General features: G+C 56.4%; 5 protein-coding genes across 5 annotated transcripts; 2 read left to right on the top strand and 3 right to left on the bottom strand.

The window, feature by feature from the left end:
- Positions 1-806: 806 nt before the first annotated feature.
- Positions 807-2782, top strand: UV8b_03080 (uncharacterized protein; the record flags this gene model as incomplete). Its single annotated transcript, XM_043140578.1, has 3 exons — positions 807-998; positions 1091-1216; positions 2171-2782. The coding sequence occupies 3 exons, from the start codon at positions 807-809 to the stop codon at positions 2780-2782; spliced, it is 930 nt and encodes a 309-aa protein (XP_042996512.1).
- Positions 2783-3116: 334 nt separating this feature from the next.
- UV8b_03079 (uncharacterized protein) lies at positions 3117-3914 on the bottom strand (the record flags this gene model as incomplete). Its single annotated transcript, XM_043140577.1, has 2 exons — positions 3117-3764; positions 3861-3914. 2 exons carry the CDS (start codon positions 3912-3914, stop codon positions 3117-3119), a joined length of 702 nt encoding a protein of 233 aa, XP_042996511.1.
- A 425-nt stretch (positions 3915-4339) lies between these two features.
- Positions 4340-5212, bottom strand: UV8b_03078 (uncharacterized protein; the record flags this gene model as incomplete). The annotated part of the gene is made up of 2 exons (XM_043140576.1): positions 4340-5099; positions 5187-5212. 2 exons carry the CDS (start codon positions 5210-5212, stop codon positions 4340-4342), a joined length of 786 nt encoding a protein of 261 aa, XP_042996510.1.
- Positions 5213-8144: 2932 nt separating this feature from the next.
- UV8b_03077 (uncharacterized protein) lies at positions 8145-10176 on the bottom strand (the record flags this gene model as incomplete). The annotated part of the gene is made up of 3 exons (XM_043140575.1): positions 8145-8781; positions 8902-9264; positions 9368-10176. 3 exons carry the CDS (start codon positions 10174-10176, stop codon positions 8145-8147), a joined length of 1809 nt encoding a protein of 602 aa, XP_042996509.1.
- Positions 10177-16020: 5844 nt separating this feature from the next.
- On the top strand, positions 16021-16313 carry UV8b_03076 (uncharacterized protein; the record flags this gene model as incomplete). The annotated part of the gene is made up of 2 exons (XM_043140574.1): positions 16021-16056; positions 16110-16313. The coding sequence occupies 2 exons, from the start codon at positions 16021-16023 to the stop codon at positions 16311-16313; spliced, it is 240 nt and encodes a 79-aa protein (XP_042996508.1).
- Positions 16314-18996: the final 2683 nt, after the last annotated feature.

The following is an 18996-nucleotide window of genomic DNA, read 5'->3' as shown; positions in this document are numbered from 1 at the left end:
AAGGCTTCAATTGCTTCAATCTCGAGCCAAACTCCTCCAACAGCCAAAACCCTACAGTCTTTTCTCGTCCTTGCCGCACAACGGCCCCAGCAAATCTCGAGCGCTTTCGCAGCGCTTTCGCGCAACATAGCAACACAAATGGCAAAAGTGGCGTGACGTCTCGTCTCGCATTTGACGGCAGGCTGTCCTGCCTCGACGTCTCGACTCGTGGAGAGTAGTGCTCGCTACCTGCTGTGCCTCCAGCCTCAGGCGTATCGCCAGCGATGGACCCCGGACCTCTTGAAACCTATCGACTCGCCTTCTTTAGCAGAATCATCCTGCCTCTGTTTACGGATACGCCCTCAGCTTGGCGCTGCTGTGGCTAGCCCGTGCAGGGCTTAAAGGGTTACGCCGGATGGGAAGACTGGGGTCCAAGGAGGCTAACGAGCTCATCATCCCCAGGATGAATGCCATCATGCTGCCTTCCAGAAAACCTGGCCACCCTCTGGCCACGAGGCTGCCTCTGCGACCACCCCTGATTTCCCTCGGACGGCCTGGCGTCAGTTCGGTGTCCAGGTCACAAGGTCCTCCTCATCCTCAACCTCGGGACCTGACTAACATGTCGGCTGTCTGGACGGCGACAATCAGCTTCTTATGCATCCATCACCTTGGACACGGTTTCAAGTCTCGGTTTCGTTTGGTTTCTTCTCGAACCTAGCCGCCATTCTCCTCCCGAAACTTGTCTAGCTTTTCCAAAATCACGTCTACGTTTCTGTCCCCCCTCTTGTGCCACGTCCGTCTCTGGTCTCGACGTCGCTGTCCCTGCCATGAACGAAAAACTATTAGCTTACACTTGGCTTACACTTGGCTTACACTGGCTCGACGTCATCATGGATCTGCAAGCTGTGCAGATGCGCTTCGCAGGTCGGCGTTATGTTCCGGCTGCAGAGCCCAAATACTTTGGGACTGTTACTTGCATGCTTGCATGCGAGAAGGGAAAATCCACACTCCGAGTTCACGTGCGCCCCAGACCTTCCGAATCCCGGACGTCACAAAAAACACTGACATGTCTCGAGACATTCTCATACGGGGTTGATTGGCCCTAGCGCAGTTGTTCCCCTTTGTTCTGGCCTTGGCCTTGGTCTTCCAGGCCATCGTCTTTGCACCAATCCAGTCATGTGGTGTTAAATCTCTGTTCTTCTTGGGCTACACACCCTTTGGCAAGCAATGCTTCCTGGTGAGCATCTACCCTGAGACTGATAGGAGCCTACGCCCGATTCCAACTCGCACCTGATATCTGTTTCACGTCTATTGTCTTCTTGCTCAGACGATGGGCCATCGGGTGCTTCGGTTGACTCTTTGGGATCGCTTCCGCTCTGCTCTTGGGCGGGGGCTGGCTATCTTTTCCCGGCTGTACAGTGTCTCAGCAATTTGGCGAGCAACAGAGAATCACGGCGTCATGGGTGGCCTGGCGCATGGTTGTTGGAGCCCAAATGATGGTACGTTGATCTGGCAACAAGGCAGGTCCGGTACGATGTACAGCTGCGCTCATGCCGACTTGGCGGGATTGGGCGCAAGGGCTGTCGTGAGTTTTACTCACGGGGCTGCCTGCCCGACAGCAAATTTAACGTAGCAGGTAGAGCCGAACGCTCGGAGAGAATGATGCGGACTAAATCTAGGAACCTGCGCCTTGCCGCCAACCTACCTGGACCTATGCCCCGAGCTATGGAGGGCAGCTACTCTCCTTTACGTCCGTACACCACATCAGGCCCTTGACTGGATTCCCGACTCCTACAAATTCAGACGCATTCGCGAGGTTATTTTCGACGTTATTTTCTATAGTGGTGCCAAGGCCACTGAATCGCCGCAACGCATCAAAGTCGTCTGAAGGAAATTTTTTTATTAAATTATTTTCCTTATTTACCAAACATTACTGTCATATATCATTACGTGTCGCCACTTTACCCTTTTTTTTAAAAAAAACGGTAAAAGTGGCGATACGTAATGATATATGACAGTAATGCTTGGTATATAATGAAAGTAATTAATAAAAATTGAATATAACGGGTGATGGGAATAGTGGTCTAGGCAGTAGAGGGCTGCGCAAGACGCATTTTCTGTTACCCGACTTGCGGATCACTTCGGCCTTGGATTGAAAGACAGAAATGACTATCAAACGCGATGATTACAGGCCATGCGCCTTTTCCCCTTGGATATGCCACGCATAAAGACCGCCCTTAAGCATGTCGACATTTATAAACATGACGCAAACCCATCGTTACGAAGCAAAATCAAGCGGGCCGTTCCACTTGAGCTCATCTGCCGTAGCAGCAGCAGCAACAGCAGCAGCAGGAGGAGGAGCAAAACTAACAGTTTTGAAAAGAAACATGGTCGCAAGGATTCCTACCCCCGCCTCGCTTTTCAGTCGGCAAACGCACCCATGTCCCGTCTGCTGGACCTTCAGCCACCGTACCCATTGGTCTCCGGCTCTCCAGCATACACGACCTGCCACCAGCTCAATCATTCTACCACATGCCTGCCTCTTCTGTCAGGACACAGCGTCAAAACGGACCAACTTCCCACTGCTCCACTTGCCGTGGGGGAAAATCTTCGCGACAACGGCGAATTGCGCTTGAGCCCAACAGTGTATAATCGATGGAAGACACCGAAATCCAGGCGCCGGGCTGCGAGCCTCGAAACAAGCCCGCCTCCACGACCTGCTTGGACATTGGGCAATCTACGCCTCGAGTCGACCAAGCTGACTGAGTCTGAAGCCTGCTGCACGCACAATTCTCCCAGATGACCTGGCGTTTGGATCTTGTACGTTGCCCCGGTCGTCACGGGTGGGGGGGGGGGGGGGGGGCTTTAAAGGTTTGCACTTGGGTGCAGGGATTTATTCAAGACAGTCAACTTTCCTGCCGAAAGGACCCAAGAGGCGGGATTTCTGGCTTCCAGCAGCTTGATGCGTGACGTGTCTTTCTTGGAGCTTCGTTCTATCGCAGGGTATCGCAAATGTATTAACCATAAGAAGAAAAGAAAGAAAAGAAAAGCCACGGCCGCACCTCGGATCCGCGGAGTATCTTTTCTAGTAGAAATTTAGAAAGAAAAAAAATAAAAATAATGAAAGCACCTTTGCATCAGCCCGTCTTCGTCTTGTCCGTCTGCCGCAGCTGCCACTTCTCCCACCCCGCCTGGCACAAGTCCTCACTCACAATCAGGTCCCTCACCCTCAGGGCCTTGGCGACTGGCAGGTCCAGCCCCCAGGCCAGCAAGCCCGCGCGCCTCAGGACAGCCGTGGCGGCAAACCAGGCCAGGGCGACGGCGACGCCGGCCCCAAACCCGACGAGGACCTGCCTCGGCGTGTGGTAGCCGAGGTAGATCCTGCTCCAGGCGGTGGCGGCCGCGGCGCCGGCCGCGGCGGCACTCAGCGCCAGCCTCTCGGGCAGGGACCACGGGCGATGGCGGCCGCGGCGGCCGGCGACGGCCCGCGGCGGGGGCTGATGGCGCACCAGGAGGAACAGGGCGAGCGAGACGCTCCAGAAGGCGAGGAACTGCGCGTGCGAGCTGGGCATGCCGTACCCCTTGCCGTGGATCCTGCGCGGGCGGTCCTCCTTGATGAGCCGCTTGAGGAAGAAGTTGAGGGCCTCGCAGCCCAGCTGGCCGGCGAACATGAGCAGGATCTCCACCTCGCGCGTGAAGAGGATGAGCGTGGCGTAGACGACGCAGAGCGCCTGGGGCAGCAGGGCGAGGTACGCGCACAGCAGGGAGACGGCATCGTCTGGGTCCTGGGCGTAGCGGGGCGGTGGTTCAGCGGCGGCAACCGTTGGCGTGTAGCGTCGCGTTGTAGCTGGGGAAAAGGGGGAGGGGGGGGGTCAACGTACGTAGTAGACGTGGGTGAGGGAGAGGGACGCCAGCGGCGCGGTGCTGTCGGACATGGCTGCGTGTGTAGAGGTCGAAAAGGGGGGAGGTTGCGCGTGTCTATGGGCGGTTGTGTGTGAGCATGTCGAAATTGGCGACGGGGGTAGGGGTTGTTTGCTTGTTTGCAGTCGGGAGGTGATGTCCAGCTGATGATGGTGATGTTTGCAGGGCGACCTTGGTTGGTGATGTCGAGGAAGCTAATAGATGTTTAGACTTTGCGGCAGATGAGCCTCACCGCCTGCCGGGTGCGGCGAGGCCCCCCGTACCTCGGGCCGGCCTTGCAGCTGCGCGCACTGTCTGCCCTGCCCATCCCAGCTGCGGAAGCATGCATGGTGAAGCATCAAGTTAGAAACCGAGACACCCGCCAGCACAATCACACGTCAGTCACATGCACTGCACCATTTTGTCTGGCGGTATAGAATCCCCCCAAGGCCCGGCTCCGCTACTCGCCATCCCCGTCCCCCCCTTGCGACGCCTTCGTCTCCCTGTCCCGGGCCCTCCGTCTCAACTTCTTGGCCCGGTTCAGCCGCTTCTTCTTCTCCTTCAGGTGCTCCTCCTTGCCCAGCGCCCTGCTCGCATCCGCCGCCTCCTTGTCCCGCAGTGCCTTGATCCTCGCCCGCACCGCGATCCGCCTCCTCTTGCCCAGCCGTTTCGTGCGCGCGCGCCGCCCGCCCTCCTCGCTGCCTCTCGCCGCCGCCGCCGCGGCGTCCTGGTCGCCCGGTCCGGCCTTGCGCGTCACGGCAACACGCTCCACTTTCCAGGGGAGTTGGAGGCCCCAGCACGGCCGGGCCGAGCGGGCCAGGACGTGCTCCCCGCTCACCGCGGCGAGGCGGTACTCCTGCCGCCGGGCGTCCGGCACGCGCGGCAGGTAGGACGACGGGTCGCGGCGGCGCACCAGGCCGCCCGGGGCTTGCTGGGCCGTGGGCTCCTGCTCGAGGACCACCCTGGCGGGCGCGCCGGCCGAGCGGAAGAGGCGGAAGTCGAACTCGCCGACGTCGGCGTCCGCCGCGCCGTGTCCGTCGTCTTCTCTCGGCTGGTTGGGGGGGGGCGGCGCCGCATCGGGAACGTGCGCGTGCGTGTGCATGCCTAGCGACTTGGCCATCTGGGCGTCCAGCCGCGCCTGCAGCTCGGCATGCAGGGCGGCGTCGGCGGCATCGCCGGACGCCAGGCCGTCCGGCTGGTTGAGGTCCTCGCGGCGTACTCTTGCGGCCGGTCAGATGAAAAAGCTGCCCAAAGGCCCGTGCGGTGGGCTGGCAGAGAAGGGGAGGGAAGGGGGGGGGGGGGCGCACCTCTTTGCGTCGGGCAAGGCAAACATTTCGGCGGCGTGCGGCACCCACTGCTTGTGGGAAGCTCTATGCCGGGTGATTTCTTGCCGGCCTACTTTTATTTTGGCGGGGAGAGCTGGCGATGGCGATGGCGATGGCGGAGGACGTTGTAGGCGACGAGTCAAATCAATGCAGCGCTCTCCCGACAAGTGGTCTGCTTAGTCGCAAATCCCCGCTATTCCAATAGCTCTAGCGGGACAGTGAATGTGCTCCGTATTTCGACGTAATCTTGTCGCTAGTGGGCCCAAGGCCCCGATGTTGCATTGCGCAGCCGATAAAGTAAGCGGGGATCATCAGACGCCTGCTAGCTACCCGGTACCTGCTATACTCCACTCCCTCCGCAGAGGCATCAACTACCTACCTAACCTACTACCTACACGAGCGGCGTGGTTGACCCTCGACTGGGCCGTCACCAACAATACTCGTACAGCACCCTGAGTAGCAGCTTCACCACCAAAATAGGCCTACATGCCCTTGCGAAGAGCCAAAGAATGCATTTCCCGGAACCACCACTTCCCGCGGCGTCAATACTCGGCCCAGCATTCGATCCGGCCATGCCTGCCCCGAGCACCTTGAGGACTGTGTGTGGGAACGGCCAGGCAGAAGCCAAGGACCAAGGCTGCCCTAACCCCTCACGCCAAACTGGCCATCATTCTCGGCAACTATTCCTATACAGGCACCGGCAACCGGGGCATACAAGCGGCCCCTGCTAGCGCTACATCGTTGAACGGAGTCTTTGGTGCAGTGACCCGTGCGTGGGACGCTGGCCATAGAGTCGGGCCGGCCGTAGACCCATCCCTGCTAGGTCTGGTAAGGTCTGGTCAAGCCATGAATCTTGGGCCTGGTCGAACGCTTGCGTCCCTGGCACGGACTAATCCGCAGTTACAGCCGCCCAACACGCCGCCGACTGGACCAGAGCCAGCCCACACCACGCTGAAACAAACGGGCCCTCGTCCAACCGCCGCCAACGCCAAAGACGTTTTGACCGTTGCGTATTGAACGATACCCGACGACGTCGTCATCATCAAGAGGGAGCTTCGGTATTTCCCCCCCCCGGTAGTTTGAGATTCAGCTGTGGGAGGGGGGCGGCTTGGACTACTTGGCGAAGCAGGAGGTTTACAGGCAGGCGAAATCGCCTGAGCTCGGCTTCTTCTTCGGACTCGCGCCAGAGCATCTGAAAAACTGCCTCCCGCGTCCCCCAGAACCGTCAGTTGATGCCTGATGATGATTGATTGCGCTGGTTGGTCGGCCTAGGCTGACAGGGTTAAAACATCTAGTGCTCACGCGCTTATAGCGGGTGGCGGGACCGTGCTGGCTGCCAAGTCGGGTGAAAACCCTCCTGCCTACAATTTACCACAGCTCTCATGTATTCCATGCCCGTGGATATCGCCCGTTATTTCCAGTACATCCGGCACCGGCCTTGTCACGCTCCGAATACTCCGTCCTCGTACCTACTCAATGCTAGCTGGCCTCTCTGTCACCGACAACTTCCCCGCCGTCAACCACAGCCCAACGCCAATGATTGGATGCGCAGCCGAACCGGCAACTCAACCAACTGGTTGACTGTGCCAATGTTGTGCACGACGATATCGCACAAGGCTTCGTTTATTGTTCGTTTACCACTACGGGATAGCCAAGTCTGGCACCTACGCAGTGCGCAGGTCATCAACGTCCTGTGACACCACCAGCCTTGCGACGCCCGGAACCCGAGCCATGGATGCCTCAGGCCGACCCCTTCAATTACCACCAACGTTGACCTCAGCAGCTGATGCAAGCCAATTCGTAAACCGTCGCCCGACGCCATCGCCTTTCCGTCAACACATCGCCCAAACTCAATGCCAGTCTCGTGGGGCCGCGACGCCAGCCAGACTTGCTAAAGACCAGTTGGCGGGGCTTGATAACCATCTCGGCAGAATCGAGCCGCCCCGCAGCATCAAGAGCTCTGTGCTCTTCATAAACGCAAGGACGAGAATGTAATCACGGAAATGGTACAGCACAGTACAGAACAATACAGTACAGTTGAAAGCAATATGTATGTGAAGCTGTTGATTTACACGACATGACCATCCCTGATGCCGCTGCTGCAAAGCAAAAGTAGGAAATTGATCACGAATCCACCATAACCACCTCTTACCCCCGTCGGCCCTCATCATTCCCATCGACCCCATCGACTCGTCTAGGAGAAATCCGACCCGACGCCTTGCCAACTTCCAAATCCAGTAGCGTACCAGCTCGTACAGCTCCTTGTCCGGGAATGTCACGGCGCAGACGGCCACAACACGCTGTATTCGACGTTGCCGTGCTGCCTAGCCGCCTCCCACCTCGGTAGCCGCAAACTCCAGCCAAGTAAAAGAGAGAAGAAAGGAAAAGAGGTAAAGAAAGAAAGAACACCAAAGACGAGGCTTTCCCTGCCCGTACCACAGCACACTGCATTAGGCATTCGAGGTTCGCCTGGTGAACCAAAGCTAAAGGACTCGTCTCTCTCGCAGCTCTTGGCCAGGAAAGTCCTCCCTCGACTAGTTTTCGCAGCCCGCGTCTCGCCGTGCATGCCATGATAACGGATTCAAAGGAGTTGCTTTGGGATAGCTTGCGCTCCAGGCTAAATTCAATGTGTAAACCCCTCAAACCGAAAAACGTGGGCATGGACTTCAACGCGAGGAGCGAGACACGCCAGACAAATGACTGCCGGCTGGGGGTGTCGTGATCGACCCGTGTCATGCGATTCGGGATCTGACGAGGCGGGTGCTTTTTGTTGTAGAACCATACAGCAAAGCTCTCAAGAGATTTCGCTTTCCTGATTTTCCAAAAACAAAACAACCCCGGCCTTTTCCCCCCCCGTCTTCTTCTCTTCTCTTTTTTTTTTTTTTTTTTTTTTTTTTTTTTTTTTTTTTTTCCGCGTGCTGTGAGAGCCGCCTCCCCTTTTTACGCAGCAGTCCATGAATAGTTGTTCATGCTCTCGAATGGACCTCGAGTGCTGCTGCTATAAGGCGGAGCCTCATGTTTCAAGGGAGGAACAGCCGAGTATGGCCTGCTCTCGTGGCCGGCGTAGGCAAGATTCGAGCTTGGTTCGGCTGCTGTGCTTGTCCACGTGCTGACAGATGGATAGTAGTCTCTCGTGGCTGGCGCGTTACCTCCAGGCGAAACGTCGCCGTTGCCGCTGGTCAGACCTCGAAAGGAGCTGTACCTGTAATCCGGTCCCTCGGCAGGTATGGAACTGCTGCTATGAATGGATTGGTGTCCCTGATGTCGAGGGCTTTTTGACGGCCTCGGGTTACCGTCAACGTAACGGGGAATGCTAAAGTTGCTGTCAGCTCCGATGGTGACGGTGCTGGCAGGGAGATGTGCGGTTGACGTTGGGGCGTAGTTGTACTGAGATCGGATGCCTGGTGGGCCATGATCGGATGTAGACAGGGGAAGGGGCACCGAGGGCGCCATCGATGACTGGAGTGGCAGCTCCTGCGAGTCGTTGGTGAAGTTTGATGACCCAGACAGGGGCAACTTGGAGTAACTGTCAGACGCTACGGTCGAAGGAACCTGTGAGTTCCATCCGGGATAGGAACTAAGATTTGACACAAACAGGTTAGTTTTTCTTGCCACATGGCCCCCCTTCCCCCAGTGTTTGGCCTTGTTCTCTCGTGGCCCCAGAAGCTTGGCAAGAGAATGCTCTGGAGAGACTTACCTTGTTCTCATGGTGCCGAGGCTTGAGGGGTGAGATTTCGGCGGGCTAAAGGTAAAGGCGGATCGAGGAACCTGCATGTCAATACTTCTGGGTTTCCCGTCCTGCTTGATGCTGATGGCGCTGGCAGCGACACCCAGCCCTGTCTCCACCAGAGCCTGCCCCCGAGAGCCCGCGCTAGAACCCAGTAGAGGTATTTCTTTGCGGGCTTGGAAGTTTCGTGGGCTGCGGCCGCGGACGACGATAGGAGCTGTGATGGATTCCGACACGACAACCTTGGAGTTGTCAGAAAGGGTACCGAAAACCTTCAAATGCAGTACAAAATGCTGCTGGAGTTCCTTTCTTCGGCCGTTGTTGGCTGTTGCACTGCAAAACGCGGCGTCAGCACCAGAAGGAATCACCGCCAAGTCAAGTCCACAGGGGCATGTCAAAGAAAAGAAAAAAGAAATAGGAGAAGGAAAAGACCCACATTCGAAATTGAAGACGGCGCCAGCCGACGGGGTAGACGGCAAACTCTCCATCTGCATCGGACCCGTCCTCCTGGAACGGAATTAGAGGCAAAGGGGCTGGCTCCTGGTCGGGGCCCTGGTTGATCTCGGGAGAGTTTGGCGGCGGCGTTTTCCAAGGAATGACAATGAGACGGACGGGATTGCCGTCGACGGATTCTATGGCCGAAACGGCGACTTCCATGTTGGTTATCGGCAGAGTCTCGTTGGCCTCGTTGACGACGGATAGCTGCCCCCTGGGTATGACCAACGAGCCACTGATTTGGAACAAGTTGCGTCGGTAGCAGGTGAGTTCGGGTTGCAGCGACGAGCCGTCGTTGTTGCTGGCCGGCATCTCGGACAAAAAGAACATGCCGTGCAACTGTGCTGACAACTCGAGTTGTTGTACACGGCCTTGCTGGTCAACGACGGTAGACTTGTCCTGCGAACGCCTGAACGACAGCAGCTTGTGATCCTGGTTCACGGTGAGACGAGAGCCGTCGTCCCGCATGTCATGGACGAGCTCCTGGTAGGGAGGCTGCTCGGTTTGGGAAAAGGACCTCTTGAGGCTAGAATATGAGTTTTGGCGCTCGTAAGAGGCCGGCTCGTCCTGAGAGTACCGGCTATACGGGTACGACTGGTCTACGTCGCTCCTGGGTCTCGAGGAGAGATGCGCCGACGAATGGCTGTGAATAGACGAATCCATACTCCCGAGTCGACTGGAGAGATGGGAAGAGCCGCCGTAGTTGGGCCAGAGGCTGGAGTGAGGAGGCTCCCCTCGAAGTTCTGCCATGGTGGCTGCTGGGTATGCTGCTGTGGTCATCATGAGTACATGTCCTGTCGAGCGATGTCCAAGAACCCGGGGAAGAGGTGAAGAAGCAAGACTGCTTTGTTCAACAGGTATCGCAGAGATGGATGAGGAAAAGGATAAATATGAGCCAGTTCAAGACAATGCCACTTTTTTTTTTCCTGCTCTCTGCAGTGTGGCAAATCAGGAATAGTGATAAAAGGACAAAGGGCGGCTTGGAGAAGAACGAGGTCGATGACTGTGACAAGAAAGAATAAGGAAGCAAATAAAATAATACAGTCGTGAAACTTTGTCGACGACCATGAGGCGGGTAACAAGGCGTGGTCTTTAGTTGTCTCATGGGCCGAATCGTAGGGATAGGTCAGTACTTGTATGGCCGGCTGACAATCAACGGCAAGGAAGATCTAAAGAAAGAGTCTTGTTTCTTGCGTGTATAGGCCGATGGGTCCTCCCCAGGACGGCAGATGCTGTGAATGGTGTGGATGCTGCGGATGCTTTGGAGGGGGGGTGCGATTCGAAAGGGGCCCGGCACTGAGCCGGGTACATTTGTGATTTGCTAACCAGGGCCGGCGTTGGCAAGCCAGGAACGGAACCCAGGTGTTGCAGATAGGGTCTCCCGAGATTCCCATGCTTGTAATCCTTCTTTTCCCGCTCGGCTCGCGGTAATTCGAGTCAAGCATCGGCATCGTGTTGCTGCTGCGGGCTGGCGTCAACAGCCCGGGACGCTGGGGGGATGAGGCAAGTCATTCAACCGTGAGAGACGTGTGTGCGTGTGAGGGAGGGAGGGCGTTGCCAGGCGTTGCCAATACCTCGCCCAGTGCAAGTGTCTGCTCTTGGAAGGAGAAGCACATTGGAGGAGTGCCAAGCTGGCAGGGAAACCAGACATTGCAGAGGCGGCGAGGTGGCATGAGATTGGGCATCTCTCTTGTTCTCTGATGGTGTGAAGCACCTTGTCTCGACGGCCGCGAACAAGGCGACCAGGAAAAAAAAAATGAATCAACCACTCTAATCGCAATCTGAGTTGAGTTTGGCGGCTATCTACACGCTTCACACACCGGCGTCTTTTTCTGTCATGCAGAAAGGGTGAACTTGCCCCAAAGAGCGTAAAAAGGGGACTCGAAGCCCTAAACTGTCGCCCTTGACAGATGGACCGTTACGTTGGGGGCGAGATCAAGTCCGACAGTACGGGAGGTGCTGCCGTGGGATGGCACATAACTGTGGACATGGGGCCAGGACATCATGGGTGCCAGGACCCAGGTGCACTGGAGCAGTACGAGATCAACGGTCGCTGCCCCAGCCAAAGTTCCTTCTGGCGCATGCTGATGAAGGGGGCAGGCCGCTTCTGAACACACACCCCATGCTCCATATTCCATGATCCATGCATGGTCCATGGTCCATGCTCATGCTGGTCGACGCCGTTGACCTGCCGAATGTTTGCCGAAGAGGGGATAGTCGTGGTTCCTTGTCTGGTCAGAAGGCACAAGGGTCAGAAGGTCAGGACGGGTGGTGGGGGGGGGGGGGATGCACATCAAGAACCACGGAAGTCATCCTATGCAGAACGGTAGGACCTTGGCTGAGGGGAATCGACGCCAAGACGGGGGACGAGACAGCAGGGGGCATGCCTGCGGGTCGGGAGGGGGACCAAAAACCGTCTAGTTCTCATCAATGTCGAGCTTCACGGACCTCATGGCTCAAAGCGCACATGCATTCCAAATGAAAGCAAGGGCTTTCGATGCAGTCGTACCAGTGCCCAGACCGATGTCCAGACCCGCGATTCTTCTAGAAAATCACGGCCGTTGATGCAATGGTTGAGTAGGGGAGGGAAAAAAAAAGGGGGGGGAAAGGGAAAAAAAAACAAGAAAGATGCAGCAGACTCCTCGGAGCAAGCCAATGGCGAAAGCTTGCCGATGGCTCCCCGCGATTTTGAACTTCGGGGGCGCATGTGCAAACCCCGAGCCACGACGCCATGTGCTTTTTGTGTCGCCGCTTGACGGTGGTGAATGACTGACTAGTCAAATTCGTTTGTGCAGTTGCCAGCTGCAACTTGCGGCCCTTTCTTTCTCGGCTTCATGAGCAAATGACTGCCAGAACAGGGCCTTGGCCTGGCTGGTGCTCACTGCTCATGCTCACTTGCTCATGCTCGCTTGCTCACTTGCTCACGGCTGACCGGACTCGGCCGATAAGAGGTTAGCTTCGGGGGAGCAGCAGCTATGTAACACCAAGATCAGCCCCCAAGGATCATGGCAAACCATCTGTCTGTGATATTTTGTGCTTTTCGAGGTTGCACTCTCCGGCATTTGACGGGTTTTGCTAGCACAACTCTGTAACATGGCCTTGTCCGTGTCGGCCGAGAGCAGCTGAGGTTGTGCAAAGGCAGATATGGAACGTCAGGGACTCGGGGGCGACCGGCGGCCTCGGGTTGATGCCGGATTTTGACGGAATTTGGCGGGAATCGCTGCCAAGGTGACAAAGCAGGCAAGGCCTCTTTTCATTTTCATTTTTTCTATTTTTTTTTTTCAGCTTTTTCGGCCGGGCCGACTGGAAACCCGCTGTTCGGCCACTTGATATGGAACGGATAAATCAGGACCAATTCTTCATGTTCCAGGTGGTTCTGAGGCATGGACAAGTCCGATTCTCCGACCCTCAAAGAGGGACAAGGCTATACCCCACTCACTGGTGGCGTCACTGCGTCGGGCGGGCTGACAGAAGAGAGTCACAGAAGCGCCCCCGGTCGAGAACCCATCTCCGTAATCATCGCAGTCGTCAAGTCGTGGCAGCAGGAGTGTCGGAGAGTGGGCATGTTTCGGCACGATTACTGGTCAACGATGGAAACGATACTCCGTAAGAGGGGGGATGGTGGGGGTCTTGCTCAACAACCCTGGCGCGGGTGTGGTTGGGTTGGTTGATGAAGAAGGGGTCGCCGTCGCCGCCTTGCTTGAGATGATGCGTGAGGAGTCAAGTTGCCTTGCAGCAAAGTGCGTGACACTGTGTGCACTTTGTCACTTGGCCCACGGAAGATGGCCTTGGCTGGCCAAGAGAAACATGTCGCGCTGCCGCACGCATGCCCCTCCCCCTTCCTTCCTTCCCCCTTCCCCCCCCCCCCCCCCACACCTTCCGCCAGGCTGTGCCAGGATGCACCTGGGCCCTGATTGGCCCGTCATCCACAGCCATGTCTTGTATTACTATTCAAAGACATGTTTGGGGGTGGGCGCCCGAGGCTGGCCAAAGTGCTGTCGAGGTTGAAGAAAGCGAGAACGCTGTCGACGCGGTTGACTCATTCCTGCTGAATCGTTGGGAGGGCAAAAAGAAGGATTGGTTGACAAAAAGCATCGATACCTTAGGTAACTGTTACCTGTTACCTTAGGTACCTTGGGTAGCATGGGGCCATTGCAGAAATAAGCTACAAGTTAATATCCCGGGCTACCTGCGGAAGCTGGATGCGGGGCAAAGGTACGGACGCGACTTGCATTGACCACGGCGTTGGCCACTGCATGCACCACTGCATTGACCAGTCCTCACGAAATTTACAAGCGGACAGACAATTTTCCGGCGAGTCACGTCAGTCGTCAGTCGTCAGTCGTGCATTCATGAACAAGCGTGCTCAATCGTTTCTTTGCTCCACGTTCAGCCGATGGGTGTCAACTGTGATCAAAGTCGACCAAATCAATTCGATTTGTACGGGTATTACTCCGCCCTCCGCCGGGACCAATGCTCTGCCGCTAATGACAGGTTTCTAGAGAGAGCCGCTGAGACGGACGAAACACCCCCCTCCTCTCTTCCCTCGGTTGCAAGCCTCCAGCATTTCCAGGGCGCGTAGATAGTGATGGCGATGACAAGGCTTCTCTAGCCGCATGCTTAGCGGCTACCACAAAGCGGGCACTAACAGGACTGTCGGGATGCAAAAAAGCAAAAAAAAAAAAAAAAAAAAAAAAAAAAAGAAACAAACACAAAACTACGGAGTAGCCCTGCCAGAATTGCCAAATACGAGACACAGCAAAGCGCCTTGGCGGTGTGTCAAGCTGTACAACGCAAAGCTTGACAAGACGTCAAGACGCGGAAAAGCCCGGACGGCAAAGAATTCTCACGCTTGAGGCATTTGCGGACCGACTGGTTGGCGCCATGGCTGATTGCATGATCGCAGCCTAGTAGAGCCACGATGGGTGGTTAGCCCTGCCTGTCAGGTGCCGGGCGTCATTGCGCCGATTGCGCCGATTGCGCCATACCATCTTGGCCACGGTGCTGGCGGAATGAAGCCGTCCTGTGCTATGCAGCTCCGGTGCGTTGCTTCATCAGGAGTAGAAGAGGCCTGGGAACATGGCAAAAAGGGCAAAAGGGGGCCAGGCAGGGTAGGACCGATAATCCGCGCCCTTTTTCCTTTCTTTTTTTTCCCCCATTGTCCTTTTTTTTTTTTTTTTTTTTTTTTTTTTTTTTTTTTTCCCCTTTTTGCCCAGTCCTGTTTATCTTTGTCATTCTTTTATTCGTGTCCCCTTTTCCCCGTTCGAGATGGTTGTTGGTTGTTGCGTGACACCTCGCCTCGTGGACTCGGGCATCAGGTGCTTCGCAGTCCGGGGCTCGTCTCTTCATCCACCCCCCTCTCAAACAATGACGTGAAGGGAGCTCAAAAGAATGAGCCAAGCACTGTAACGTTTCAACCTGTCAGGAATATTCCATCGGGCAGTGGCTTTGAGGGTTAGTTCAACTTAGTTGTCTGGGCCGAAAAGTCCAGGGTACAAGGTTGCGATATCTTTGCTCGGCGGCGACAAACATCCAGCAGCCTAGAGGTAACTACAGGTAGCAAAGAAAGCTTGGCAGAGGCGCAAAGTCGTGCCAATACCTTATCAACACGTCGATTTCTTGCTGGCATACAGGTACCTCATCTCAAAACCTTTAGAGCCAACCAATCTGCCGCTTCTCACAAGGCTGCGCAGCTGGCAGGGCCGCCTGGACATGGCAGGGCCGAAAGCCAACCAACCGTCCACGTCCGGCCCTCCTTCCCAGTTCAGTTGCCTTGCCCATATGCGCATATCTCTGGGGAATTGAGGGCAGGAGGAACCCACACCGAGCTGGGGCGGAAGGTGCCACATGCTGGTGTAGGTCAGCGTCAACCCCAAACAAGCCAAACTTGTCGAGTCTGAAGGGTTCATTACAACGACGAGTCGAATCTCAACTTGGAAGCAGGAAGAGCCACAGCACAGCAGCGCAGCGGCGAGCTGTCACATGAAGTGGACATTCGCAAAAGAACTGGACGAGAGCAGCTGGAGCATCGAACCCGCGAAGATTGCCCCTTTGCGGCTCAAACTCTGGCTGTGAAGATGCATCTTGGGTCACGACTCACGACTTGATTCCCGCGCAATACCCGACAAGCCATTATCCATCAGCGACGAGAACAAGCCCCCCCCCCCCCCTGACGCAGCGTACGTACTACGTATATCAGCAAAGTGCAATACCAGCCGCTAATTGGTTTTTTTTTTTTTTTTTTTTTTTTGCCAAGGCTCGAAAGCTTTAATGACTGCTTTCTGCAGAGACATGGATGGCTAGGGCAGAGTCGTCCAAGGGGGGATTGACTTGTTTGCGCAAAGTCCGCTCCGAACGAGCATTCGGGTACGAGGCCAGCAGGACAAGACCATCGGCCGGCAAGGCAAGGAAAGGCATCGAGTCTTCGACGGGCCTGCCGGCAGAATTCGTCATCACGCTATTCGGCAGCTCTGGGATTGGATATCCTCCCTGACCTTGGCATCACCGTCATTAGCCCCTGTTTCCCTGATCCTGGCCAGGACGCACGGGTGGCCGCCTGCTGAACCACCCTCCCCCCCCCCCTGCTGGCTCAAAATGTCTCTGGTGCGCTGCGCTGACCTTTCTCCTCATGTGAGTGAGTCGGCCACCTGGTCGCGGTACGTACAAGCTTACAGCCCTTGCAGCAACATGCCATAAACTTTATTCATCATAGTGCGCTGCACATAGTAGCATCCGGAATTGCTCGCCGCGCAGACCCACCTCATGCCTCTACCAACGCTTGCATGAGTGATATTGACATGACGGCAGGACAATTACCTGCCACGTACACTGTCGGTGGGGGGTTTCTGCAGCTCACGACCTGGGGCCTGGTTCCCGTCCACAGCTGATGGCCTGGGCGCTGGTGAAAAAGACCAAACGAGGCATACCAGCCGGGTAGCCGGGGGACTCTGGACTTTACGAGCCTACAGGTTGAGGGGCATAATTAGAGTGCGAATCTTGCATGCACAGCCGCAGCACAGCTGGGAAGACGGGGTATTTTCGAAATTCGTCGGGCTCACAAGACGAAGAAAGGGGCAGGGTGCTGTACGGAGTACATGCTAACATTATTACAGGCCTAGGTGGATGGAAGCAGTCACGTCAAGAACGCACGTATACATGCATGGCATGTTTTATCTAAACCAAACGTTGGGGTACGCCGAACTCGGTATAGCAGCCCTGACGTCACCGGTTGACGTTGTTGCACAGCAGAGACAACTGCCGCTGGGCGAACAACTTCGACTGCCACTGCCACTGCCACTGCCACGCTGACCAGACCTCTTGCCGTTTCAACAGTTAAGGTTGGTCGGTGGCGGTAATTGCATCGAAGCAAGCTCGCGCGGACCCAAATGCTCGGGGCAGGCAATTCAAGAATGCAAGGAGTCAGGACAAGTCTCGCTCCGTCAGCGTCAGCAACCAACCTGGAGGGGGCCGGGGCCTGCCGCCTGGCCGCCTGGGCGCTAGGGCCTTGCCACCCACTCGGCCGAGCCAGGGTGCCGTTTCTGCGCTGCGCGGGCCTCTGGCTGCACTGCGACCAGACGCCAGCTTCATCAGGGGTAGCAGTGCCCTGCGCACGACAGCCTTTCATAAGATCGGCCACTTTGATAAGCTCGAGCCTCTCTCTCCAAGTCTCTCTCTCTCTCTATCTCTCTCCCCCCCCCCACCTGTCTCCTTGCCTTGTCCTTTGGAAATTACGTGGCAGACATCGAATTTGGGGTTTCCCGCCCGTCCAGCCCCGCCGAGCAAAAATGCCGATGGAGGGCAAAAGTCCTCGGGAAGCGGATGATTTCAAAAGACGCCTTGGCGGCTGGGGACGTTGAACCCTTTTGATGGTAGCAGAAGACTTGCCATGTGCGGACAGTGCATGCGAATGTGGTTTATTTTAATATTGGTTTTTAGACTTGTGACACAGCAAGCTTTGCACGGAGTACGGAGTACCCGTTTCTTTTTCTTCGCCCGAGCGCAGATTTCGAAAGAGTAGTTTTTCCGTCTTGGCCGACGGTCTTGGCATGCGACGAGACAAGCCCGGGGGGGTGGAAAAGCAAGACACGCGGGGCAAATAGCCAACAGCAGCAAAACGGTTATGCTTCGTCTCCGTACGGACCACGCAGGTAGACCCTGTCGGACCGTCGCCAACGACGAAGTTACCCCCAGATGGAGGGAATTGACCCAAGGTGACTGTCATCCTCGGCTTACGTGAAGCAACGGCTGGGAATTGCTGATCAATCAGAGCCCGTCCACCTACGGGGGCGAGGGGGGGGGCCCTTCACTCACTGCCCATCAAAAAAATTTGTTGCTTTTTTTGTTTTTTTCGACAGGCAAAACTCTTTACTATCACGGAATGGCAGAGGGGAGGGGAGAACAAGACGAGAGAAGAAAAAAGAAGAAAAATAAAACAGAAAAATAAAACAGAAATAACTCCGGGATCTGGGTTTTTCGCCTTGCAGAGCAGGGAGCTGCGTCGCCCGGACGGAGCACTTTGAAGCCGACAAAAGATCCCACAGAAGATGCCACAGATGAAAGAAAGGCAAGGCAAGGCAAGGCAAGGCAAGGGTTCTACAGAATACAGTACAGAATACTCGGTGATGAAAAAGCAATCAGCCAGCGGCGACATGATTGGCCAAGGCGACGTTGGCCGAAAGTTGGCCTAAGGGTGGGCATGCCTTCCATGCTCGGCCGGCCCACTGTTTCAACTCTGCTGCAATTCTTTTTTCGTCCCCGTCTCCGCGCGCTTATACAGCAACATTCTACCAGATACATGTACAGGGTACAATGCTGCGAGCCGCTACGAGCTACCCGCTACGAGCCAGGTACAAGGGACTCCGTGCCCAAAGTCGAAGTCGCACGCCCCCCCGTTGAGCCAGCCACCGATGAGAAATATAAGGGGGGGGGAGGGGGGGGGGGCACGCATCCATCGATCAGTCGGCCGAAAGTGCAGCGACGCCCCCCTCCCCACCCCGAAGGCACCCATGATCCCTCGCCTCCCCTCTCTTCCCCCCCCCCCCCGCGCCACAACCCCAAACCCAACCCCGTGAAAGCCCGTCTGTCTTTATTCTCCTTTTGGCGACGCCCAGTTCTGTTACAAGTCAAGTGCAACATTTCCATGTGGTTGCTCGGGCTGGAGCAGACCACGTCCGTCCTGCGACGCTGCGACGCGAGCCACCATCGGTCAGCCGCCTCAAAGCCCCCAGAAGAGTTGGGTGCCCCCGCCTTTTCCGGCATAGAGAAACTCTTTTTGATCACGGAGCCCAAGACTGACGGGTGACTGTGTTTGATGGCGACAGAACCAGACCAGACAACATGGGGAGAACAAAGGGCCGGGCAGAAGCAAGGCGAAGCAAGGCGAATCAAGGCAAAGCATCAAGCAAGGCAAAGCATGCAAGCCCCGCAGTTCGATTCTGCTCGATTCTGCCCAGGCCGTGCTTTGTGCCCTGTGCCCTGTGCCCTGTGCCCTGTGCTGTGCCCGGTACGACGGCGACTCGACGCGATTCAGCAGAGGGCGCGGAGGGCGACGCACATGACTCGTCGAGCGGC

The sequence above is a fragment of the Ustilaginoidea virens genome, chromosome 2 (assembly GCF_000687475.1).
Source record: "Ustilaginoidea virens chromosome 2, complete sequence".
In the NCBI taxonomy this organism is placed as follows: domain Eukaryota; kingdom Fungi; phylum Ascomycota; class Sordariomycetes; order Hypocreales; family Clavicipitaceae; genus Ustilaginoidea; species Ustilaginoidea virens.
This window is presented reverse-complemented; position numbering and strand designations above follow the sequence as displayed.